The sequence below is a fragment of the Phacochoerus africanus genome, chromosome 4 (genome assembly GCF_016906955.1).
Source record: "Phacochoerus africanus isolate WHEZ1 chromosome 4, ROS_Pafr_v1, whole genome shotgun sequence".
Lineage (NCBI taxonomy): Eukaryota > Metazoa > Chordata > Mammalia > Artiodactyla > Suidae > Phacochoerus > Phacochoerus africanus.
The window spans coordinates 132,312,157-132,338,674 of NC_062547.1; the positions used below are offsets into that span (position 1 = coordinate 132,312,157).

The window sequence follows — 26,518 nt, forward strand, 5'->3', positions numbered from 1 at the left end:
AATTTTAAGTATTGCTTGCAGATAAATTATATCAGCTATTTTAATCAGGCGACTTAGTGGTTTTTAAATATAGACAGAAAATGCTGTTTTCAGAATACATATTACTTATATATTAATGTTTTAAACTGATTAACTCACATGTAATTATCTTTTACAGTCATGTCATTGACAGATAGCAGGATTTAATGTGATAGCTTTGGCAAAAGACTAAATATTCTCCCAGAATTTAAATACCATCATATTTATATGCTCTTTAAAGAAACTCTTTATGTCTTTTTTTTCTTCTTAACCAAAATAATTTCCTCATTATTCTGTCTCAATTCAGAAATAATGTCCTGATAGGAAAACACTTTTAACAGGAAAGAATAACCCAATATCTTATGATTGTTTCTGCTCTGCATCACTGCACATAGTCTACACTTGATTGAATCATTTTCACATTAGGGTTTGCTTTCTAGGAGTAGGAAAATTTGAGGAAAGGGGACAGTAGGAGAAAGTCTTTGTCATGTGATACAGTCATTCATTTGTCCTTACTAATATATATACATTTTATCTATTTTTACCTGTTATGGTTTTTAAATGCTTTTAAGTGCCATTAAGTAAACCATTTATCCAAATTCACATTAAAGCTTCAACACCTAGTTTTTGGAGACACTGTATAAAATTGAGATACTTTCCGTGCACTTCTTTAATAGCAGACAATTGACAATTGCACTTGGGAATGCATTTAGTTTTTTTCCAAGCTGAAAGGGAATACAGAGGTGTCAAATGGAGTTTTCTCAAATTCTACAAGACTCTACGTGGTACTCTGTTTTTAGCACCCTAACAAATGTAGGTAAATAAACCAGTTTTACACAGGGGACATCTCCATGTGCCCCCCAAATTCCTTACTTCCCAGGCTCTTCAACCAATCCTGTCTTGTTTTTGTCTCACCTCTACAGTAACTGCCATTGTCGAGGTCTGCAAATGCCCTCATTTGTTGGCGTCTCAGTCTCTATCTAGTTTCCAGAATTCCCATACTGTAGGGTTTAAGCCTGGGCCCGACTCTCTTCTCTCCTATAGGGAATCACATTTGGCCCTATTGCTTTATTGTTTTATTGGATGTAAGTTATCAAATGCTCATATGTACCTCAGAAATAATGGCTAAATCAAAAAATTTTATTTTCACTGTGTGCTAACACCTCTTCTTCCTGTAGTTTTCCGTACTATGCTGAATGTCACGCTCTTAGTGTCCTGTAACTGCTGTGATTGTTACTACAAATTTGGTGCTTTGAAAACAACAGAAATGTGTTCTCTCATGGTTCTGGAGGCCATCATCAGTTTTACCGGACCAGAAATCAAGGTGTGTGCCAAGCCGTGCTCTCTCTAGAGTGTAGGGGAGCATCCTTTCCGGCCTCTTCCAGCTTCGGGTGATTACTAGCACTCGCTTGCTTGTGACTACAAATTCCAATATCTGCCTCCCTAGTGGCCTTGCCTTCTCTTCTTTTTCTGTGTTCAAACCACCCTCTTCCTACCTCTTATAAGGCCACATATGATTGCATTTTAGGCCCACTTGGCTAGTCCAGGATAATCGCCCCATCTTTGAGATCCTTAATTTAATCATATCTGAAAAGTTACGAATTTATTTGCCGTATAAGGTAGCATTCATATGTACCAGGGATTCAGGCATAGATATCTTTGACCCCTTCCTTAAGCACTTCTTTTTCTCCAAATCGTGGTAAAATACATGTCACAGACATTTTACCGTCTTAACTCTGTTACGGGTGCAGTTCACCGGCATGGAGTACCTTCACTTTGTTGTGAAGTCACCACCATCCATCTCTAGACCTCTTTTCGTCTTGTAAAACTGAAACTCTGTACCCATGAATAGTAACTTAACTCCCCATTCACCACTCCTCCCATCCCCTAGTAACCTCCATTATGCTTTCTGTCTCCGTGAATTTGAGCACTCTACCTATGTCATGTATATGGCGTCATGCAGTAACTCTTTTGTGACTGCTCTCTCTTAAAATAATGTCCTCAAGATTTATCCACACTAGAGCATATGTCAGCATTTCCTTCCTTTTAACCGCTGAATATAATTCCATTGTATGCATGTACCACCTTTTGCTCATCTCTTCATTTGCCTGTGGATTCTTGGGTCGCTTCCATATTTTAGCTATTGTGAATAATGCTGCTGTGAACATGGTGTACAGATATCTCTTTAAGACCCATTCTTTTGAGTGAATACCCAGAAGTAGAAGTGTTGAATCATAGACTAATGCTGTTTTTAGTTTTTTTGAGGAGCCATGTAACATTTTCCATAGTTGGCACACCATTTTTCCCTTCCCACCAGCAGGGTGCAAGGGTTCCAGTGTTTCCATATCCTTACCAATGCTTGTTCTAGGTTTATTTTGATGGTACCCATTCTAGTGGGTGTGAGATGATACCACATTGTGGATTTGATTGTCATTTCTGTCATAACTAGTGTTGTCGAGCACCTTTTCATGTGCTTTTATGGGCTTTGTATAACTTCTTCAGAGAATTATCTATTGAGATCCTTTGCCTGTTTTTTAATTAGATTGCTTAATTTTTGTTGTGTTTAGGGGCTTTCTATATATTCTGGACCTTAATTCCCTATCAGATTGATTTTTAAAATATATTCAGAGTTCCCATTGTGGCTCAGTGGTTAACAAACCTGACTAGCATCCATCCCATTCTGTGATTTTTAACTTTATTAATGGTGTCTTTTGATGTATAAAAGTTTTTAATTTTCATGAAGTTCGTCTCTTTTTCTTTTAGAATCTGTGCTTTTGGTACAATGTCCAAGAAGTCATTGTCAAATTCAGTGTTGTGGAACTTTGCCTTTTATTTTCTTCTAAGAGTTTTATAGTTTTAGGTCTGACATTTAGATCTTTGATCCACTTTGAGTTAAATTTTATATGTGGTATTAGTTAAGAATCCAACTTTAGTTTTCTGCATGTGGATACTCAGTTTTCCCAGCCCCACTGGTTGAAAGCCTGTCCTTTCTCCGTTGAATGATCTTGGCACCCTTGTGGAAAATCATTTGGCCAAATATGTGAAGGTTTATTTCTGGGATCTCTATTCTACTCCATTGGTTTATATGTCTGTTATTATGCCAGTAGCACACGGTTTTGATTACTGTAGCTTTCTAGTAAGTTTTTAAATCAGAAAGTGTGAGTCTCCAACTTTGTTCTTGTTTTTCAAGATTGTTTTGGCTATTCATGGTCTCTTGAGATTCTATATAAATTTTAGGATAGTTTTTTTTTTTTTCCCCCTGCAAAAAAGGCCATTGGGATTTTGATAGGGATTGCATTGAATTTGTAGGCCCCTTTGGACAATATTGACATCTTAACAGTATTAGGCCTTCCAATTCATGAACCTAGACTATGTTTCCATTTATTTACATCTTCTTTAATTTCTTTCAGCACTGTTTTATAGTTTTCATTGTATCAATCTTTCACCTCCTTGGTTATTCCCCAAGTATTTAATTCTTTTTGACACCATGCTATTGTAAATAGAAATGTTTTCTTAATTTCCTTTTCAGATTGTTCATTGTTAGTATACATAAGTGCAGCTGCTTTTTGTATGTTGCCTTTATATTCTGCTACTTTGCTCGATTTATTTATTAGTTCTAACTCTTTTTTTGATAAAAATCTTTACTGGTTTCTACATATAAGATTGTAGAATCTCCAAACAGAAATAATTTTATTCTTTCCTTTCTGATTTGGATGCCTTTTGTGCTCCTGAATTCAGTTTGCTAGTATTTTGTTCAGGATTTTTGCATCGGTGTTCATGAAGGAATAGAATCTGTAGGTTTTTTTGTTTGTTTTCTGTTTTAATTTTTTAGGTTTGTTTTTGTTTGTTTTGTTTTGTTTTTTTGTAATGTGTTAGTCTATGTATGATATAAAGAAAATGCTGGCCTCATAGAATGAATTAGGAAATACTTCCTCCACTTCAGTTCTTTGGGAAATTTAAGAGTTTTTAACCTCCTTAAATGTTTGGTGGGGTTTACCAGTGAAGCTATAAGGTCCAGGATTTTTCTTTTGGGGGATATTTTTGATGTCTTATTGAGTCTCCTTACTATTTATAGGTATATTATAGGGTTCCTATTGCTTTGTAATTCAGACTTGGTAGGTTTTATGTTTATAAAAATGTGTTCATTTCATTTAGGTTATCCAGTATGTTAGCATACAATTGTTCATTGTACTTTCTTTTAATCCTTGTATTTCTTTAGCTTCAGTTGTAATGTCCCCACATTAATGTCTGATTTTTTTTTTTTTTTTAGTTATCTTTTTTTAAAATTCTTTTGTTGTCATTATAGCTAAAGGTTTGCCAATTTTGTTCACCTTTTCAAAGAATTAACTTCTGGCTTTATTGACTTGCTCTTTTTCTTTTCTCTGTTTCATTTCTCTCTGCTCTAGTTTGTATTATTTCCTTTTTTTCTTATAGCTTTGGGTTCAGCTTGTTCTTTTTCTAGTTCCTTAAGTTGTAAAGTTAGGTTGTTAATTTAGGATCTTTCTTCTTTTTCAGTGTAAGTATTTATAGCTATACATTTCCTCCCATAGCACTGCTTTCACTGTGTCTTAGAAGCTTTGATATGTTGTGTTTTCCTTTCATTTGTCTCAAGACATTTTCAAATTTGCCTTGTGATTTCTTCTTTGATCCCTTGGTTGATTGTGTTGTTTCATTTCCACAATTTTGTGAATTTTCCAGTTTGCCTTTTCTTTTTTTTTTTTTTTATCACTGATTTCTTACTTCATCTCACTATGGTCAGAGGAGATGCTCTGTACGATGTCCGTCTTTTAGGACATGGGTGTCTTTGGGGGAGGCTGTTATTCATCCTCCCACAGTCACTAATTTCTACTCAGGAATTTATATCAAAACTAGGAATTCCCTTTGATAGTTTTCTTTACCACTCTCATACATCAGCCAGCCCTGTATGTTATTCACATCTATCACCTTTTCTCCTCATCCACTGTGACCCCTACCCAGGCCACTCCCTAGGACATTGTCCTTTATTTCCTGTATAGAACTTACCACCGTTTGAATTGTCTTATTTGTTTACATGCTTGCTTTATATTATCTATCTCCATTGAAAGCAGGGGTCATTTTGTTCGGAGCCATAACTGCAGTAACTAAAACAGAGTCTGGCACACAGATAATTAATAAAGAATTTTTGAGTGAATTTTAACTAAGAAAAAAATGGTTCATGCTTGTGTAGTGATTGCATGGGACAGTGCATTAAACATATTTGTTAAACCCTTACAACTAATCTCCCAATTTTTTTAAAAATCAGAGAATGGAAGAACAGAGAGCTTAAATTTCTTTCCCAAGGGCACACATCTTACAAGCTATGATCCTGGATTTAAACTCAAGAAATGTGGCCACAGTACCTGATTCCAAGTGTCTTTTTTTTTTCTCACTTTTTCTTTTTTATTATTGCCTTCTATGCAACACTTGTGATTTTAAAGTTTCTGTCACACATGAACAAATTTTCCTTGAACTTCTCCCAAATTCCTTCTTTTTTCTCATTTCTTAATTAGTATAATCAATTAATGCAGGGGAATACAAATCTTAAAATGACTCTTTTCCAGTTACTACCTCCAAGTCTGCCAGAACCTATTTTCTGTCCCTGGTGCAAACTTATCAATTTATCTTTAAATTTATCAACTTATCTCTAAAACTTATCAGTTATCCTTGTGCTTATTAACATCAGGCTTGAGTTACTAAGGTCTTTTTTACTCATATAAGGAAATAGCATCCATACTCCTAAACATCCTGAATTCTACTCAGGAGATTAAATCATTCTTGAAAATATTAATATGCTACCATTTTTATTAAAGAAAATATTAATATGCTACCCATTCTTATTAAAGAATGTACTAAGTTTCCTAACTTGTTTAACTGAAGAAGAAATAATTCTCCTGATAAAGGATGCAAGAATGACGACAAAGAATTGAGTTGTATAATTCCATCAAGAGAACAGGAATAAGAAAAACCCAGTTATTTCTAGAGATATTGAAGAAGTTAGCTGATGAAACTGGTTAGAAAACAGATGTGAGTACTGATAGAAGAGGAAGGCTTCTGGAGAAATAATAATGGAATTGACTGAGATAAGGCATGTAGATAAGGTGCAAATTTGGAAAAAAAAATTTTTTTTTTTTTTTTAAGGAAATGACACAGTATTGGAGTTCTCATTGAAGCTCAGCAGGTTAAGGACCCAATGTTATCCCCATGAGGTAGCATATTCCATCTCTGGCCTTGCTCAGTGGGTTAAGGATCTGGTGTTGCCATAAGCTGTAACTAAGACCCGTAGGTTGAGACTTCCATATGTAGCAGGTGCAGCTGTTAAAAACAATAATAAGAAGAAGAGACAAGGTATTAAAATCCTAGATTTCAAACCTAACATCCTAGATTTCAAGTGTATGAATATCATAAATCACATTTCCTAAAAGTTCTTTCAAGCACTGGAAGATTGAAAATCTTCATTTGAAAGAGCTTTAGCAAAAAGAAAGAAAAATAATTTCCTGGCAAACTGATCATTCTTTTTTTTAAAATTTATATGTATTTATTTTCTATTAAAGTATAGTTGATTTACAGTGTTGTCCCAAAGGAATGTTTATAGATGTGTGATCATTCTTTAATGAATTAACTTGTCTACATCAAACTATGGTATTATCTCATAGGAGATATTTAATTCCTCCTCAATACAGTTAACTCTTTTTTATTACTCTCTCTTTGAGTTGTATTTCCATATGCAATTATTATATGCTTTTTGCAAGATCATGGCTTTATTAATTAGTTAATAACTTATCAAAAAGTTTAAAAAGGAGAGTAGTTCAGCTAGATCATCAGTTATACCTTACAAAATCATTATAGATTATGATTTTAAAAAAATCTAAAAGAGGTCATCTGGGTCCATTTAACCAACCTTGTCTGCAGCTTTACATGCACCTAGCTCATTGGTCAGAAATTCTCACTGAAAGCAGTGTAAAATGGTGAGAAAAATATAAAAAATACATAAAAATAGAAAATTTACCTCTGAATTTGAAAGGAGTTAAGATCCCTCACATGACAAAAACAGAGTGAGAGCAGAAATCCAGAGTATTAGAGTGAAATGGAGCCCCACATATGCTTAATCCTGGTGACCAGTTTAGACTTTGAGCACTAAGGGAAACTGGACGGAAAACAAAGCCTAAGACCTTTCCAAGTGGAGGCTTGAGACCCCTCCAGAAAGCAGGACCTCAAAGGCCTGCAGGCTCAGTGTGAAGAGATGTGGTACCTATGCTGTATTTGCACCATAAGAGGAGAACAGTATGAAGTGTGTCCACATTAACTCTGCTCCTCGGTGGAGGTAGACATCCATTTCGCTGAGGATTTTAGCCCAAAGCAAATGATCATGTGGATTTTCAGCACCCGTTTACTTGATGAAGTCCCAAGTCCTCAACACATTTATTTTCCTGAGATTGCCAAGGTGGCTGATAGATGCAAATGCAGATCCTTTTTGAAGATAAGTCACCTTTAACCAGGCCTCAGAGGAATTCTATGAAGTTCAGTAAATATTATTTTATAGTAAAAAAAAGAAAAGTTCAGAAAACACAGGAGACAATAGACACTAAGCAAAACAGTAAACATAAGGGAGAGCAAATTCAGACGTATATATTTGTATTATATACAGAAAATATGATAATATGTTTAAATATAAAAAGAGGAATTAAAAAATAACATAACAAACAAAAATTAACTCGGCATATTTAGAGAACAAAATATAATTGTTAAAAATGTAATTTTAGGAGTTCCCATCATGGCGCAGTGGTTAACGAATCCGACTAGGAACCATGAGGTTGCGGGTTCGATCCCTGCCCTTGCTCAGTGGGTTAAGGATCCGGCGTTGCCGTGACCTGTGGTGTAGGTTGCAGACGCGGCTCGAATCCTGCGTTGCTGTGGCTCTGGCGTAGGCTGGCAGCTACAGCTCCGATTAGACCCCTAGCCTGGGAACCTCCATATGCCGTGGGAGCGGCCCAAGAAATGGCAAAAAGACAAAAAAAAAAGTAATTTTAAAAACTGAGTCAGTAGAAAACAAGCTAGGAGGAAAGAAAAATGCAGAAAAAGCAGGGAAAAAAAAGCACAAAACAAGCTGGTCATAAATAAATAAATCAAAAGATACCAACAGTCTTAGTAAACATTTAAGAAATAAAATCTAGTTAAAATACAAAAAATTACCACACTGGATTTTAAAAGTAATTTAGGTAGATTGTATTCATAAGGGTCATATATAAAGCATAAGATTCACAAAACTTAAAAATCAGAGAAGGGAAAACTGTACCAGAAGAATACCAACCGAAAGAATATTGATGTATCCATAGCAATGTAAATCAAAACTCACTTTAAAGAAAAATGCTTTGCTTCATGTAAAAACAGTTCGTAAAATAATTATGAAAACATTCAGTTTATCGCAAAGATACTATAATTTTTTAATTATACAAACCCCAGACTAGAACTTCAAAGCTTGAAAGCAAACATTGATCAAGAAAAAATGACAAATGCATCATCATAGTGAAATTAAACACTCGAGTATGAGGTAAGCTGATTTCCAACCAAACTGTTGAGGTAATGCAGAGAGAAAAGATACTCTTTAAATAAATAATTCTGGAATTACTTGATGTTTATATGAGGAAAAAAATTGAACCTTGGCCCCAGCCTGACAAAATGCACAAAAATTAACTCACAATGAATTGGAAATCTAAACCAAAAAGTTATAACTCTAAAACTTATAGCAAAAAAATAAAATAAAGAGAAATAAATATATTTATGACTTTGTGGTAAGCAAAGGTTTCTTTACAATGGACGTACAAAAATACCAGTTCTTCCAACCCAAAATGCATATGTTGGATTTCATCAAAAGTAAAACTACTGTTCTTTGAAAGACATCATTAAGAAAATAAAAATGCAAGCCAAAGCATTATTTTTGCAGTAAACTTATCATGAATAGAACTTATATCTAAAATGTATAAAAATGTGATTTTTCTGAATACTTAATATAAAGAAATATTCTTAACCAGTAGGTTATAAAGGAGACTAAACTACAGGTGTTTATATTTATTTTCTACCTTTAAAAAATAACATGTTTAGAAGAACCCTGTGCTATTCCTCTCTTATTTTATAGTAAATATTGTGTAGTGCTGGTATTATTTCTACTTAAATGTTTGAACATTGGTATTTCCTTTGTGGGAAGGTTTTTTAATTCCAACCTAATTTCTTTGATGTGTGTGTGGCTTCATAACTATTCAGATGTTCTTTTTCTGCTTGCGTCAGATTTGGTAACTGATGTTTTCAAGGAACTGATCCATTTCAATTACCTTATCAAATTTATTATATTAGTTGTTTATAATGTGTCCTTATTATACTACATTGTCTGTAAGCCCTGTAGAAGTTTTTCTGTCATTTCTGATATTGCTAATTTGTGTCTTTTATCTTAATCAGCTAAACTAGAATTTTACCAGTTTCTGAGCATTTGAAATAACTTTTGGTGACATGGATTGCATCTCTTGTTAATCTACTTCTCTTCAGTTGACTTCTGCTCTTTATTATTTTCTTCCTACTTTAGTTTAAACTGCTCTTTTTTTGTACCATTTTAAGGTAGAACCATAGATAATTGCTTTCAGTCTTTTCCTCTTTGCTAGTATGACAATAATTGCTTTTAGTCTTTCCTCTTTGCTAATATGACAGTTTTTCTGTCTAAGCCCTGCTCTAGATGCATTCCACAATTTTTATGTCACGCTTTTAGTGTAAGATAGTTTCCAATTGCCATAGGATTTCTACTTTGATTTATGGGCTATTTGTAAATGTATTATTTGATTTCCAAACATTTGTAGATTTTCTGGTCGATGCTTTGTTATTAATTCCAGCTTAAATCTGTGTGGGAAGAGAATATGCACTTGACCCTTGAACAGCATGGAGATTAGGAGCAGCTCCCCTCCATGCAGCCAAAACTCCAAGTATAACTTACACTCAGACCCCAGATAGGCTCTTCCTCTACGTGTGTGGTTTCTCGCTCTCTGCAGTTGGTTCTACATCCATGAATTCAGCCAATGCGGGAGGTGGTGAAAGGGTTCATGTAATACTGAAGTATTTACTGTTGAAAAAAATCTGCCTATACATGGGCCCATGCAGTTCGGATCTATGTTGTTCAAAGGTCTGAGTGTGATTTCAGTTGACACTTGTTTCATGGCCTATGGCCTCTCTTGGTTAATGTTTCATTTATACTTGAAAAAAATGTATAGTCTACAGTCCTGCCACTTTAAATATCAGTTGGGCCCATTTGGTTCAAGTGTTCTGTATTCTTATTGATTTTCATTTATCAACGAAGGGAAAGAGAAGTATTGAAATCTCTGATTCAAATTGTTTTCAAGTTCAATAGGAGATTTTTCTGTATCTCCTTTCAATCATGTCAGGGTGTTTTTTTTTTTGTCTGTTTTTTGTGTTCATCTTTGTTTTTTTGATACTCTCTTAAACACAGGATTGTTTGATATCATTTTTATGTATTTTTTTAAGTATAATTGCTTTACAACATTTCTTCCAAGTCCTGTTATACAGCAAAGTGACCTTTGTCTTTTTTTTTTTTTTGCCTTTTCTAGGGTCACTCCTGCGGCATATGGAGGTTCCCAGGCTAGGGGTCGAATCGGAGCTGTAGCCGCCAGCCTTTGCCAGAGCCACAGCACTGCTGGGTCCATAACCCACTGAGCAAAGCCAGGAATCGAACCCACAACCTCATGGTTCCTAGTCGGATTCATTTAACAACTGAGCGACTATGGGAACTCCCAAAGTGAACTTTAATTAATTTATTTTTTTCTTTTTTCAGCCACCTCGTGACATATGGAGTTCCCAGGCCCAAGATCACATCCAAGCTGCAGTCACAACCTACACCACAGCTGTAGCAATGCTGGATCCTTAACCCACTGTGCTGGGCCATGGATTGAACCTGTGTCCCAGCACTCCCAAGATGCCACCAGTCTTGTCGCACCACATCAGGAACTCCTCCTTAATAAATTTTAAATGTCATTTAAGATTTTATATTTAAATAAATTTAAATATAGATGACATTTAAAATTTTTCTTTTGATCTGAGAATATTCTCTGCCCTGAAGTCCATGCTATCCGATATTAAAATAGCCAATACACTTTTTTTTATGATTAAGGTTACATGCTTAATTCTTTCCATTCTTTTAGGTTTGATCTTCCTATTTTTTATTTTTAAAGTTCATTCTTATAAATTGAATAGACTCAGTACTTTTTTTCTCTCTGGCCTGATAATCTCGCTCTTTTAACTAATATCCGTAATGCATTTAAACATAATGTAATTACAGACATATTGAATTGATTCTATATATTTCCTTCCTTTTATTCCTTTTTTTCCACTTTGTCTTCTGTTGGATTAAGTATCTTTTCAGTATTCCATTAATCTCCTTTATTTCTTATCAAGTCCATGTAGCTCTTGTTTTATATTTCTTTGGGTTCCTTTAGGATTTTCTATATGGATTTTTAGCTTACTATAGTCCCTCTTCAAATCGTATTGTACCACTGTATTTGTAACGTAAGTTCCTTAAAAGAGTGTACTTCCCTTTACCTGCTTCTCCTCCTTTGTGCTGTTATACATTTTATTTCTACATTTTATATAACCCATTTATTTCTATATGTGCTTTCAGCACCTAAATACATTGTCACCATTTATGCTTTAAATAGTCAATTATATTACAAATAATTTATTAAGGGAAAAATTATTTATATAATTGTGCACATTTACCAGTTACCAGCCTTCTTCATGCCTTCACATAGACACCAGTTTACATCTGGAACCTAGTCTTTCCGCCTGAAGAACATCCTTTAGTAGCTGTTGTAGAGCCAGTCTTTTTGGCAGCAAAATTTCTCAGATTTGCCTGACAGTATATTTTGCCTTCATATCTGAAGAATATTTTCACTGAGCACAGAATTTTACTTTTTAGTTTGTCGATCATTCTTTTCAGGGCCCCACCCAGGGCATATGGATATTCTCCAGCCAGGGGTCGAATCTGAGCCACAGCTATAAACTACGCCACGGCTGCAGTAACACTGATCCCTTAACCCACTGCACTAGGCTAGGATCAAACCCACACCTTCGCGGAGACCCAAGCCACTGCCTTTGGATTCTTAACCTACTGCACCATAGCAGGAACTCCTTTTCACTTTAAAGATAATATTTCCTTGTATTCTGGCTTGCGTTAGTGCTGATGATGTATTCCAAGAAATTCTTAAACTTTTTCCCTCTGTATATAATATGCCTATTTCCTTTCTGGCCACTACTAACATTATTCTATCACTAGTTTCCAGCAGTTTGATTATCTTGTACCTTGGTATGGCTTTCTTGGTGTTTATCCTATTTGGATTCCAGTGTCCTTTTCAGATATGTAGGTTTATGGCATATATCAAATTTGGAAAATTTTTGAACATTATGTCTTCAAATAATTTTTGTGCCCACCCTCCCTTTTCAGGGAGCCTTTAATTCTAGGACTCATCTAGCCTTTTTTCTAATATGCAGCCTTTCGAGGTGCTCTCCTGAAGTCTCTGTACCTTCAGTAAGATCGCCCCACTCATGTCTTCTAACCAACATGAGCTCCAGTAGTTGTGTAGTTTCCAGGTCCTAGATAGTTATTCTCAGCCTCAAGGAATCCCACCCCACTAATTTGCAGCTTAGTATTTAGCTTCAGGCTCAAAGGAACACTTTTGCAATTTTTAAAGCTCCTTACGCCAGTACTCCATAAAACAGATTCCAGCTGCCTTAGCCAGTTTGACTTCCACTCTCTGTGTCATCATCTCACTGAAATCCTCATTGTCTGTGCTCTGCTTGAGTTCCCCCTCCTGTGCTGGGGTCTGATAAGTATCTTCAGGCAGATAGTCAATTTTAGAGATCACATTTGGTTTCCTCCTCTTAGGGACCACAGTTCTCTGCTGTCAGTTGCCCAGCATCTGAGAACAGTCATTTCATACCTTGTCTAGTTCTCTAGTCGTTGACAGTGGGAGACAGAGTGCAGTTCCAGCTCCTCACGTATGGCCAGAAACAGATTTTCCAAAAACACATTTTAAAGCTAATGAATTAAAACCAAATCCAAGAAACACCACACACCCAGAGTACCAAGTCTGCATAAATTGTGCGGATTTTCAGGTACATGCACGTACCATTGGGAGGGGATGCTGAATTCCAGAATATCAGTTGAGTCTCAACCTTATACTATAGTCACCACAGAAGTTTTTAAGGCATTTTTATTAGAGATAGGAAATTTTCCTTTGTAATACTGCCTTGAATATATGATGAAATACAGGAAAAAGAATGAAATTATGCTGGCCTCCATACAAATCTAGACCAAAAAAGATTCTCAGCATATTTAATAGACCTCCAAGAAATACAGAGTAATACTTTACCTTTTCGGGAAAGTCATTCATTACTTTTTAATCAATCTAGCGTCATCAGAGGCACATTGATTTATAGGTAGTGATATCTATTTGCGAAGTTTGGAGAGTTTTGTCAACGTATTTCCTTTTCAAGTTTAAAATTCAAAGGAAAAATTAATAGGTATTTCTCATACATCTGAAAATATGTATGTTTAACATTTCATCTAAAACATACTTTATATGCAGAGCATGATAAAGATATTATTTGGAGGAAATTAAGAGGTAAAAGTTGAGTGCTGTTATTCATACATTGCTCTAATAATGGGAATAGACATACTGCAGAATCTCTTAATGGACCAGAAAAATCTTAACAGATAATTTATACCATATTTAATTAATTAAATGAAAAGGCAGATAACTAATCAGCGAATAAAAATATATTTAATCTCAATGGCAAAAAAAGATTCTTTTTAAAAATCTGGATTATTCAAAACTTAACCCCTGCTCTTTTTCTTCAACCATTTGGCTTTGCTCGTCTTTCCTGTCTTACTATTTCCTTTTAGAACCCACTGTTTCTCATACTAGCAGCCCAGCATCATCCTTGGCACTTGCTTTCAGCCAGGACAATCAAGTCATCATCATACTTCATCAACGTCACTCCTAAGCTTCTCTTCACATTTTTCTCTCATACCTTAAGCCAAGGCTCCCTTACTTTCGGCTGGGCTGCTTTCCATTCGCGTTGTGTTCTGTCTTCTCTGTCCCACTTTGTCCTGCACGAGGCCACTTTCTGCACAATATCGTTCAAAATCTTCTACAGCTGCCCTTTTTTTTCCCTTAGGAAAGAGCCTCTAAAAACTAACAAGGCCTTATTGAATCTGGCTGTTCCTTAGCTTTCCAGCCTCACCCTTTCATGGTCTTCTTCAGTACATGTGGCATCGTGCACGTTTGCTTACCAGGCTGCAAATGACTTTCAGACCTTTCCGTGTAAGTCCCCTCAGTCTTGAATGCTCTTTCTAGGCTTTTCTTTACCCCTGGCTAACATCCTCCATAAATGACATCCTCTAGACAAGCCTTTCCTGATTCCTCCCACACAGGTTTCAGCATAATTACAATTAGTTAGTTACCTATGAGTTATTTAATGTCTGATTTAGCCAGTTAGATGATACGTGCTTTGGAGCCAGAGAATGTACTTCTTTTATCCTTTGAGAAGTCCCAGAAATTTTATTTCCTGATTTATAGCTGCTACTTGATAAATAATTACTCAGTCATGATTAGCTATTCTACAAAAGAAAGTTGCTTTCTAGGAGGAGTTCAGAAATGGACACTCCGTCACTGTTATGAAAGCATAAATTGATGCAAACTTTATGAAAATAAATTTAAAATTGTTTTTAAAAATCTTTATTCATTCTCTTTGACTGTGTAATTCCAAATCTAGGAGTATCTCCAAGGGAAATAATTCAGATATACACAAAATTAGTGTATAGCATATTTATCTGAGCATTAATTACAACATTAAAAAGTTAGAAATCCTCAGACATTCAATAAATAGAGATGAGCCTAAATAATATTTAGGAAGATTTATCAGCTTAAGTTATCAAAACATTTTTATAGAATTATGATATAAAAACCTTCCATGAATCTTCATGGAAATGTTTTTTGAAAGATAAATTCAATTGTATTGGAGAGTCTTAAATTTAAATAAAAAATAAAATCATTTGGTAAAAAAGAAGAAATTCTTAATTTTAAATGATAACCACAGCATCTCACTTCCATGTCATGAATCTTATTTAAGTAGTAGCATAAATGAAACTTTCCGCAGAAAAGAAAATCATGGACTTGGAGAATAGACTTGTGGTTGCCTTGGGGGAGGGGGAGGAAGTGGGTGGGATTGGGAGTTTGAGGTTAATGGATGCAAACTTTTGCTCTTGGGAATGGATTAACAATGAGATCCTGCTCTGTAGCACTGAGAACTATGTCTAGACACAACGCAGCATGTCAATGAGAGAAAAAATTATGTATACATGTTTGTGTAACTGGGTCCCCATGCTGTACCATGGAAAAAAAAAAGTGTGTTGGGGGAAATAACAATAAAAAATAAATGAAAAATAAATAAATAGTAGCACAGATCAGGTACAAAAAGAGAAAAAAAATTGTAGGTAAACAAAATGATTCAAATTTCTGACAAATGATGGCTGTTTATGAAGGAGAATTAGTATTTATCTTCCATTTTTCTATACAGCAAATCACAAACTAGGAATATTAAAAGGTCCTGAGTTCTCTTTTTATTTAGTTATTTATTTATTTATTGTCTTTTTATCTTTTTAGGGCTGCACCTGCAGCGTATGGAGGTTCCGAGGCTAGGGGTCCAATCAGAGCTGTAGCTTCCGGCCTACACCAGGGCCACAGCAACACCAGATCCGAGCCGCATCTGCGACCTACACCGCAGCTCAGGGCAATGCCAGATCCTTAACCCACTGAGCAAGGCCAGAGGTCAAACCCACAACCTCATAGTTCCTAGTCGGATTAGCCAGGACAGGAACTCCGGAACTCCCAAGTTCTGTTTTTAGAACCAACTCATTACCTTTGCATTATTTTGTAATGAACATAACCTATTTTTAGAACCAACTCATTACCTTTGAAGTATTTTGTAATGAACATAACCTATTTTTAGAACCAACTCATTACCTTTGAAGTATTTTGTAATGAACATAACCTATTTTTTAGAACCAACTCATTACCTTTGAAGTATTTTGTAATGAACATAACCCTGTCATTTCGATTTATTAGTTCACATGCTATTTAATGATCCTTCTCTTATCATACTCTTCCCAGGGTAGCCTAGGAGATACAAAGCATGTATAAAATGTCATTCCAGTTCTCACACTGTTCATAGGATCATTGCATAGATAACACAGACATAGCTTTACAGTAATAATATGTTACAGAATAAATGATTAAGGGACAAAATAAGGTTGCAGACATCAAACCTTCAAAGTAGATTGGAAGAGGCAAAGATAAGTGACTCTGGTTGAGGACAGTTTCAGGAGAGAAGGAGAATTCCCTGTGGCTTTTGCTGATTGCAGATTTTCCCAACCAGGGTTTTGTTGACCCATTAATTTTAAAATGAATAAAATATTGTACTTCCTTTTGTAGCTCAGCAGGTTAGGAACCCAACATGGTGTCCATGAGAATGAGGATTCAATCCCTGGCTTTGCTCAGTGGGTTAAGAATCTAGAGTTGCCACAGACTGTGGGGTAGGTCGCAGATATGCCTTGTATTCAGTGTTGCTGTGGCTGTGGTGTAGGCGGGCAGCTGCAGCTCCGATTAAATCCCTAGCCCCGGAAATTTCATATGCCACAGGTGCAACCATAAAAAGAACAATAAGAAAAGAATGAGATGCTTTTAACAACATCATGCAAAGTGTGTGGTCATTAATGATGCTGCCGTGTTAATCTCATATTATCTCGTGACCTCTTTATAGCTCTCCGAGACACTGGAAAACAATCTATTAATAGTGACTGGAAGATCGAACACTCTGGTGCGTTCACCTTAGCGGGAACTACTGTACATTACGTAAGACGAGGCCTCTGGGAGAAGATCTCCGCCAAAGGTCCTACTACGTCACCTTTACACCTGCTGGTATGAGGGAACGAGTCGATAACATCACCTAATCAGCCTCCTGTGACAAAGGACATTCCCACTGGGCCTTCCCTTACCTTTTTTCTCTAAATTTGAATTGTAAGATAGACATTTAAAATTATTTCAGGAGTTCCTGTAGTGGCACAGTGGTTAACAAATCCGACTAGGAACCACGAGGTTGCGGGTTCGGTCCCTGCCCTTGCTCAGTGAGTTAACGATCCGGTGTTGCGCAGAGCTGTGGGTAGGTTGCAGATGCGGCTCGGATCCCGCGTTGCTGTGGCTCTGGTGTAGGCCAGTGGCTACAGCTCTGGTTCAACCCCTAGCCTGGGAACCTCCATATGTTGTGGGAGTGGCCCAAGAAATGGCAAAAAAGACAAAAATAAATAAATAAATAAATAAATAAATAAATAAAAATTAAAAATAAATAAAATTAAAAAATTATTTCAGAGGTGGGTTTTTAGGGCTTTTTAAATGTGTTTGAAATCAATGTATTTAAAACTGTAAATGATTACACAAGGAACAAAATGTTTTAGGAAATTCGCAGACTCACAGTAGGGGGGAATCAGCAGTGAATAAGGAACCTCTTTCCCTATAAGCATATGTTTCCTAACCAGTGTGGATGTCTGTAAAGAGAGTGCTATGATATGGCAAATCGTAGCATTTCATACATCCATGAATGTGTAAAAAATGCTTTTGATAAAATAGGATTAATTCCTGGGGAAAACACTTGGTAACTTTTTTTTTTTTTTTTTTTTTTGCCATTTCTTGGGCCACTGCCGCAGCATGTGGAGGTTCCCAGGCTAGGGGTCTAATCAGAGCGGTAGCCACCGGCCTACACCATAGCCACAGCAATGTGGGATCCGAGCCGCATCTGCAACCTACACCACAGCTCACGGCAACGCCGGATCCTTAACCCACTGAGCAAGGCCAGGGACAGAACCTGCAACCTCGTGGTTCCTAGTCGGATTCGTTAACCACTGCGCCACGACGGGAACGCCTTGGTAAATATTTAACAAGCCTTCCAATACGAGGTTAATTGATTCCTGTAAGGAATTATGAAAACCTGAATATTTGGTATAGTAAGTTTCTTTATCATGTAGCCAGAGACTAGGTATGAGTTTGGAGTGAAAGAATCAGCACACTGAGGCTCTGCATTCATGCTGGTGACAGGTTCACATGGCTTTTTTTTTTTTTTTTCTTTTAATGAATGGACTGTTTAATGATATGAAAAAATGGCACGCCATTCTTCAGTAGCATCGAGGAATTATTACAGATGCTAATACTGATATTTCATTTAAAAAGCTAAAGATAGCTTTGATTTTTATGAAGTTACGCTTGACCTGTAACATTGTGTAGGGTTAAGATGCGCCATGTGTTGATGTGGTGCATGTATATTGCGGTATGATTACTGCATGCCCCTTTTGACCTTGATTATTAGAGTCAGTGCTAATGGCTCAGGAGCCTCGGAGCTGACCGCACACCTGGCATTTTTTCATTCTGGTGGCAGAGGGTAAGGTTCACACACTGGAACACCTCTTTAAGTCCTCACATGACAACAACTCTAATACCATCTCCTGTTTATGTGGAGTGTGGGGTGCCACCTTATTTAATATCTCTGCACAATTTCCTTTGTGCTCCATTCAAGACATCTGTCTTCAACTGGAGACATTCCAGGGGCCAAAGGTTCAGATCTCATGTTGGCCTGTTTGTTTTTCCTCCTTTACTGTGCCTGCAAATCACTTGGGGCTCTTATTAAAATGCCCATTTTGATGCCTTGGGTCTAGGAAGGAACCTGAGACTTGCTGGCTCCCAGATGGTACCATTGCCCTGACGCTGGCCCAATGACCATATTTCAAATAAGAATTTTTTTGTTTTTTTGTTTTTTTGCTTTTTAGGGCCACATCCACAGCATATGGAAGTTCCCAGGCTAGGGGTCGAAGCAGAGCTGTAGCTGCCAGACTACATCACAGCCACAGCAAAGCCAGATCCAAGCCACGTCTTCTGAGCTCAGTGTCTCCCCAAAAGTTATTTAGCTTGGACTAAACCAAGTGCTAATCAATCTTCTATGTGGTCTCTCCTGATGCAAAGCTTAAATCTAAGTTCTTTACACCAGACAGCCTTGAATCATAAGTATGTACATACTTTAATTATTTTGTTCCTCTACCCGCAGTTCCTTTGGGTCCTTTTATTTAATTTGAATTGGAAACTCCTCTCTGTGCCCTCTGCCATCTGGAGGGGGGGGGGAAATGACTAAACAAACGTTGTGTGACCCATATCTGGCTCTTTCCATGATTGGGTCACTTAGAATAACAGCTTTATCAATAACAAACATATGCTTAATGACTGGGTGGCAGAAAAGGTTGCTTCCCTTCCATGAATGTAGCCTGCGTTTTTCATGGAACAAGACTGAGCTCTTGGTCTGAGCCTCTCAGACAAAATCTGAAAATAGTATATGTGGGATCTCAGTGTTGGGCAGAGGGAGGTTTCCTGCTGCAGAATCCTTAATCTGACTGGTAATTACCACAGTTTTTCCTGGAAGCATGAAACATAATTAAAGTCAGTGAACTATGTCTAAAAGAAGGCATCTGTGTGACCTGGATTTATTCAGTAATCCAAGGGAAACGGCACTTCTAAGATATTTTTCTTTAATGACTATTACAGATCGAAAGCCGGTACTGAATTTTGAACGGCAGTACTTTCTGCTGCCATGCCTCGGTCTGTGCCCGTCCACTGCAACATGGTCACACGTTCCTCCTTGCAGAGAACACTGCCAAAGTCAAATGGTTTGAGACAGAGCTAATGATTTTGTAGCCAGTGTCTTTATCTTAAATGGCCTTAGATAGTCAAGGATCATCTGAGGTTCTGTCCATGAAAAGGTAGTTTTCTGAAGAAAAATAGATTTTCATGTAATTATGTCAGTGTACGTGTTCATTTCATGAGTTAAAAATCGTGTGATAAGTCTGGTTATGTCCATAAAGAAGGTAAGTCCGTCTCTTTCTTTTTTTACTCATTTAGCTGAAGGTCACTGGCAACATGCAGTGAGATATTTGAAGCCAAAATAAGCACTGCGATATGCTTAGAATTAGCACTCAGGATGTTGTGTATATGTGAATTTTAGAAGTATTTTTAGGAATTTCCCATGTGGCGTAGCAGGTTAAGGAGCCTGTGTGGCTGCAGCTGTGGCACAGGTGACAACTGCAGTGCCGGTTAGATTCCAGGCCTGGGAACTTCTATATGCCATGGGTGCAGCCTGTATAAGTAAAGTAATTAATTAAAGTTCGATTTTTAACATTGCTATAGTTGATTTATAATGTCATCATACTAATTCCCCAATCCAAATATTAGAGTATATCTTAGTATTTCTGTTGATATACTGAGGCAGAATCTTAAGAAAAAGAAGTAATGAAAATTAACCTTATGCTAGTTTAAAATTTTCCCCATTAAGTGTTAATTCTAAATTACCTGTCATTACAACTACTTTGATACAGGTTCAATACCAAAGTTCTCTAATAATTGAATGTAATTTAAAATTTAGATTTATATGTTTTTATACATCACATCATGTTATAAAGGTGGCTTCCATAAATCCTCAGGTCCATAGACGTGATATATTCCATGGGCTGTCTCAAGCTGTTTCACATATTTTGTGAAAATGTATTTCTAAAGAAACGTATGTTGTCATTCATTCTTTGATTTCAAGTGAGTATATTTCGGGTGTTCTTCTTTCATTTACAGTATGTATGGTTGCCTGTGCTGGTGGAGTTCTAAGCTGGACTCTGGGAGGACGGATGTGGTCCCTTCTTGTGGTTGTGTCCAGTGCAGCCCAAAGCTCAGTCATTTTCATACACCCTTTATGGTTTCCTGTGCTGTTTACGTGTGTGTACATAACTGTACCATTATTAAGTTCATTTCATTAAAAAGTTCTTTTCAAAAAATTTCCTTTCAAAGGAAGTGATTTTTATAATAAATGAGCAATCAGTGACCTTGCTAAAATTAAAGTTTAACTATAAGCAGACATAGGTAAAATTCTTGTCTTCCGGTTGGCTGAGAAGCTCTCTACCCTTACGGAGTGAAATGCATCCCAGAATCTTCTCCACCCTTCCTTTGTTGACACAGGGACTTACTATCCACCTTTCATTTTTATGTGAGTGGAAAGACTACATTTCATATTGGATTGTGGGTTATAGCCTCTGTTAGGTAGGACACAAGCCCCTGTGCCCCCTGCTAAAGTCATATGCCATGCTTTGGTAGACTGTCCAGTCCATCGACTTGGAAGCAAATGATCTGGTATCATTGACCACATTCAGGTGGGCTATTTTCACGCTGTCTTTAGCTCAGAGGTAAGTGTGTAAATCCAATGTTTTCAGAAAGGACAGTTTGAGCATTTAAGCAATAATGTCACAATTCTGGGTCAGCTTGCACATCATGCAAAAAGCATTTTAAGGAATCCACATCCTTAGTTTTATGCTTCACATTGAATATGCTGTACTTTCACCCATCTGCTTTCCTCACTTTTATATATTGCAGGTGCTGCTGTTTCAAGACCAGAATTATGGTCTTCACTATGAATACACCATCCCATCAGACCCTCTTCCAGAGAATCAGAGCTCTAAAGGACCTGAACCCCTTTTCATGTGGACACACACAGGCTGGGAAGATTGCGATGCCACGTGTGGAGGAGGTGAAGGATTTTTCAGTACTTCTCTTTCCAAAATAGCTATTTTCTGATCATTGATAATTAAGACAGATCCACAACTCATTTAACTGAAATTTCAAATGCCATAAAGGATTGGAAACTAAAAGTTTTTTTTTTTTTTTTTTCTTTTCTGCGGCACGTTTGCTGCCTAGATACCTTAGCTGTGCTGTGGCAAAATCTGTTAGGGATGGAAGAAAGCATATTTACGGTTGTTACAGATCTCAGCCAACGTGATTACTCATTGCATTGCTTTGCATAAATATTAACACTTAAGGGGGCTGCCCTACATTCCATTCAGGGTGTAATATTGGGACATTATACCATGTAGAGTTGAAAGAGATGGGATGGAACCAATAAAGCATATCAATATAAGTAGTCAACAACATTGGAGAAAAAAACATGCAAATAAGAATCCTTTTCTCTACACGTAAGAAAGTATTACAAGAAAGAGAATGATCAACTGTGTCAAAAGCTGCTAATGAGTCAAAAGTAATGTGGATTGAAATGAACTACTATATTTATTATTTTATGGCTGCACCCATGTCATATGGAGGTTCCCAGGCCAGGGATTGAATCTGAGGCTGAAGTTGCAGCAGTGCGGGATCCTTTGACCCACTGTGCCAGGTTGGGGTTCCAACATGCACCTCCACATTGACCCAATCCACTGCAGTTGGATTCTTAACCCACTGTGCCATGGTAGGCACTCCTAAAAAAAATATTATATTTATTATATTTGAAACATAGAAATCAGTGGTGATTAATCATTAAAAATTAATTTCAATAATTTGGCTCAAAAGACTAAATAGAGTGGATTTAAGAGAAAATAGCATGTGATAAAGCAGAGAGATGTGATTTTCGTTGGAGGGGGATATAGGTCAAAGAATTTGTTGTTGTTTTTAATAGGGAAAATTATACATGACCATTTGCCAGTATATATTTTACAGAATAGAACAGAAAACTTAGTGATGCAAAAGGAAAGAGTAAAAAAATTTGGAGTGATGTCCTTATGTTGGCAAGATGGGTGGAATGGAGTATTTGGCTTTGGATAGAAATATGGGTAGCCTGTCACTAGTAACAGGAGAAAAGACAGTGTTTTTTTGAATAGCAGCCCATGTTGGGAACTTAAGGTGGAACTCTTTTGGTTGCATCTGTTTTCTCAATCAAAGACATTTTGCTGAGGTTAAAGGCGAAAAAGGAGATACGGAATTTTGAAAAGAGAGGAGATGTGAAGTGGTGCCTTCTGAGGTGAGAAAATGAATGAAACGGGGACAGTGTGTTTTGATTGTATAGCAGCGCTGATGGTCCAGCTGAAGTTAATGCCCATGAATATAGTTTGACACTCATGTCATCATGTGTTACCCTCCAGCCATGGTACAGCATCCAGATGCACTTGTGGATAAATTTTGGAATTGCCATGTGAGTATAATAAAAATGAAAAGAGAATATGACTGACCTGAGGTTGTACATGAGAAGCTGGTCAGGAAATTTATTTATGTAAGGAGGAAAGCAAAGATATGAAGGACTTGAAAGACAGTGAAAAGGGGGGTAGTAGCACTAATGGATTATTGGCCCTGATGGTATTAAAAAACTCCTAGACTCGGGGTACTTAAGGAAGAGGCCTGGAAATAAAGGAGTTGGTAACAGAAAATAGAGCTGAGATTATGGAGGGCATATTGTCATTGGTGGTACTAAGACCAGGAGAGTTAGTGGCTTACTAAGTAGAAGGAGGGATCTTTTTTTTTTTTTGTCTTTTTAGCTATTTCTTGGGCTGCTCCCGCGGCATATGGAGGTTCCCAGGCTAGGGGGCTAATCGGAGCTGTAGCCACCGGCCTACACCACAGCCACAGCAACGCGGGATCCATCCGAGCTGCGTCTGCGACCTACACCACAGCTCACGGCAACGCCGGATCGTTAACCCACTGAGCAAGGTCAGGGACCGAACCTGCAACCTCGTGGTTCCTAGTCGGATTCGTTATCCACTGCGCCACGACGGGAACTCCAGAAGGAGGGATCTTTAGGAAGAGAAGAGATGGCCAAAAGCTGAGAGGCCTCGGTGTTGGAAGAATCATTCAGAAGGCTCTAATACCTACAAAAAATGTGTGAGTACCAGTATTAGAAAATAAAACAAAAATCCCAGCGTTAGGAACTGTAACAAAAATCCAGAAGCTAAAATCTTATACTAAAAAGAGGGAGTGACGCAAAGGTGGTCTTTGGGCCGACAGCAAAAAGGGGATGGCCCTGGATAGTCAGCTCCGAAGCCATATATTTAGGCAGAAGAAAAAGAGAATGGGAGACAAAGAGCATCCCACCCGTGCTGCCTCTAGATCCAAAGGTACAGGGTCTAGTCAAGAAAGTAGCTACCCCATTGGAGGCTGTGGAGAAAGCGAGAAATATGGTCCTCAGGAGAGGGAAAAAAAAAAAAAAAAAAAGAGTGCCAGGAGCATCCAGAGGTGTGGTGGCTGGGGAAGAGCAGTTTTCCTCAGGGCACTGGGAGCTCTGGGACCCTCCCCTGACTCCTGGACCACGCGGCCCTCTGGGGCTGCCAGGGCAAAGGCAGCCTGGTGGGCAGAGATTACACAGAGCACATTTCGCTTCCAGAGATACAGGATAATTCTAACACAAGGATTTCTGGTCACTCTCACAATTTAAAAGCTTGTATCGCTCACCCTTGGCGCAATGAGGTTCTCTCTGGCCGTGTTTCTCCCAGAAGCCCCATTACCGCTATATGACGTGGGACCCTGTATCTTCCTGTCCTCTCCTGCTGACACTCCCATGTACACCCTAATTCCTGGTCCTCGACTTCACCCATTCTTTACTGATGCCAGGGCCTGTTTCGCTTAAGGGGTCTGCTTCACATCCCCTATCCATAAAAGCCAAAAATGCAAATAGGAACAAACATATCTTTAATGAAAATCCGCAGGGTTGGAATTTTCTTCTTTAATACAACTCAGGCAAGAATGACCAGCCACCATCCCATGGTGGTTTATGAGGAAATAGAGCGATGAAAAGGTTGACAGTTCCTGTTATTACACCAGAAGGCAGTCATTAAAATCTGTTTACATTTGAGATTCTAGACAGGAACATGTTTGCCCAGTGAATTTTATTATCCTCATTTTTTCCTCCACTCTTCTATAATTATGGTCTAATAAAAAGCTTCGGAAGGAAACATACAGAACTTGTCAGGCTTCAGTTTGAACAAGCAAATTTTTAGGGTTAATTTTTTTTTCCAAAATCACATTAATTGCACCCTAGAATATGTTTTGTCAATGTCCAGGCCTTAAGACATAGAGGTTCAGTATGAATTCTTTTAGTTTCAAGGTGGCAAGTGCCTTTTAAATATTCTTGAGCATAATTTTCGTGATTATCAACGTGAGAAAATTGAAGCATGAAGAGATTAAGTGCCTTCCCAAAGTCACATGCCCAGTGGGGATAGAGCCAAGATTAAAATCCAAGACTTCTGAGTTCAAATCTTCTTTCCTCCATGTCATATACTTCTTTCAGGAGCAGCTCAAGGGTTTTAATGTCATTTCTTTCCACAAAATACAGCGTGTCCCTTAGAAATTACGTAGGTTTTCTTTGGATTCAAAAAGATGATTTTATTTAACCTGTTAACTAAGAATTTAAGTATGTCCTCATTTTCATTTTGAGTAGCTTATTTTATAAAATAGTCCTAATTATAAGCAACCTCTGTGTGATTTGCATTTGAATACACCTTCTCTTTCCAATCTGTTCCACTGTGTTGAGTCAACAGTTTTCAATTATCTCTGACTATGTTAATAGGACATATATTCATTTCAATGCCAAAATATTTCTGGGCATTTGGATATTATTTTCCTTTGCAGTTCATAAATAAAGTAGATGAACAGAGTTTCAAGAATCGCATCATTTCTGACTCCGATTTGTCGACTTTATAGCCAGAAAGAGCTTTGTAATCTTTCAGCATATTCATGAATTAAAGGACAGTAAGTTCAAAGCACAGAACATTGGGAACAGACTCAGACAAAATTTATCTTCAGCAGCAAAGATGATTAATAGTACGATTCTACTTCACAGGAATATATTAACCAAGGACAGCTAAAGTATCACAGTGAAGTGTAAAATTTCAGTGTGGGACATAAGTTATATTTTTAATTCAGTTGTAAGGCTTTACATTCCAGCAATAAGTGGGAAAAGGAAATTTTTTAAAAAGGCCTAGCGTCATGTAGCTACATTTTGTTATCATGAGTTTTTTACATCAGTATCTTAAACTACGTTTTAAAATAATTGAAAAGTTAATTTAATATGCATTTCTGTTAATTTATTAATACCAGTTATTACAAGTTTTGAAAAGCCTAAAATATACAAATGTTTTATTTTAAAAGAAATATTATTTTAAAGTAACTAGTAATGTTGGTGATCTCAGATTTTTCCAACAGTTTAACATGTACACTTTTCATCATGATTTTGTCAAATTCGAATCATACTTCTGGAAAAATTTCACTGGGTGGATTATTTTTGTACTTTAGCCCTGGACATTGATATTAGTCCTTTTATTTTCATTCATCTTAAGGTATACCTGTGAAATAAATGTTTACTTTGCATTGCTGTTCTAAAACATCTAAAAATCTTTAAGGAATGTTTTAAATTATTTTGGCACCTCAGAAGTAGGAGTCAGTGGATAAAGGGTTTTTTGGACGTAAAAGACTGTTTGAAGTGATCTTGGTCTTCAGAGGCATCAGGAATTTATCATTCCATAATACCTGAGGGGTTTTTGTGG

The 26,518-nt window shown here is 37.1% G+C and overlaps 1 protein-coding gene across 1 annotated transcript in view; it reads left to right on the forward strand.

The window, feature by feature from the left end:
• ADAMTS19 (ADAM metallopeptidase with thrombospondin type 1 motif 19) overlaps positions 1 to 26,518 on the forward strand; it is a 264,349-nt gene that overhangs the window by 193,862 nt on the left and 43,969 nt on the right. Inside the window, exons 17-18 of the mRNA XM_047778552.1 lie at positions 16,909 to 17,066; positions 21,594 to 21,747. Of these exons, the coding sequence (XP_047634508.1) occupies positions 16,909 to 17,066; positions 21,594 to 21,747 (312 nt within the window). The remainder of the gene's footprint in view (positions 1 to 16,908; positions 17,067 to 21,593; positions 21,748 to 26,518) is intronic.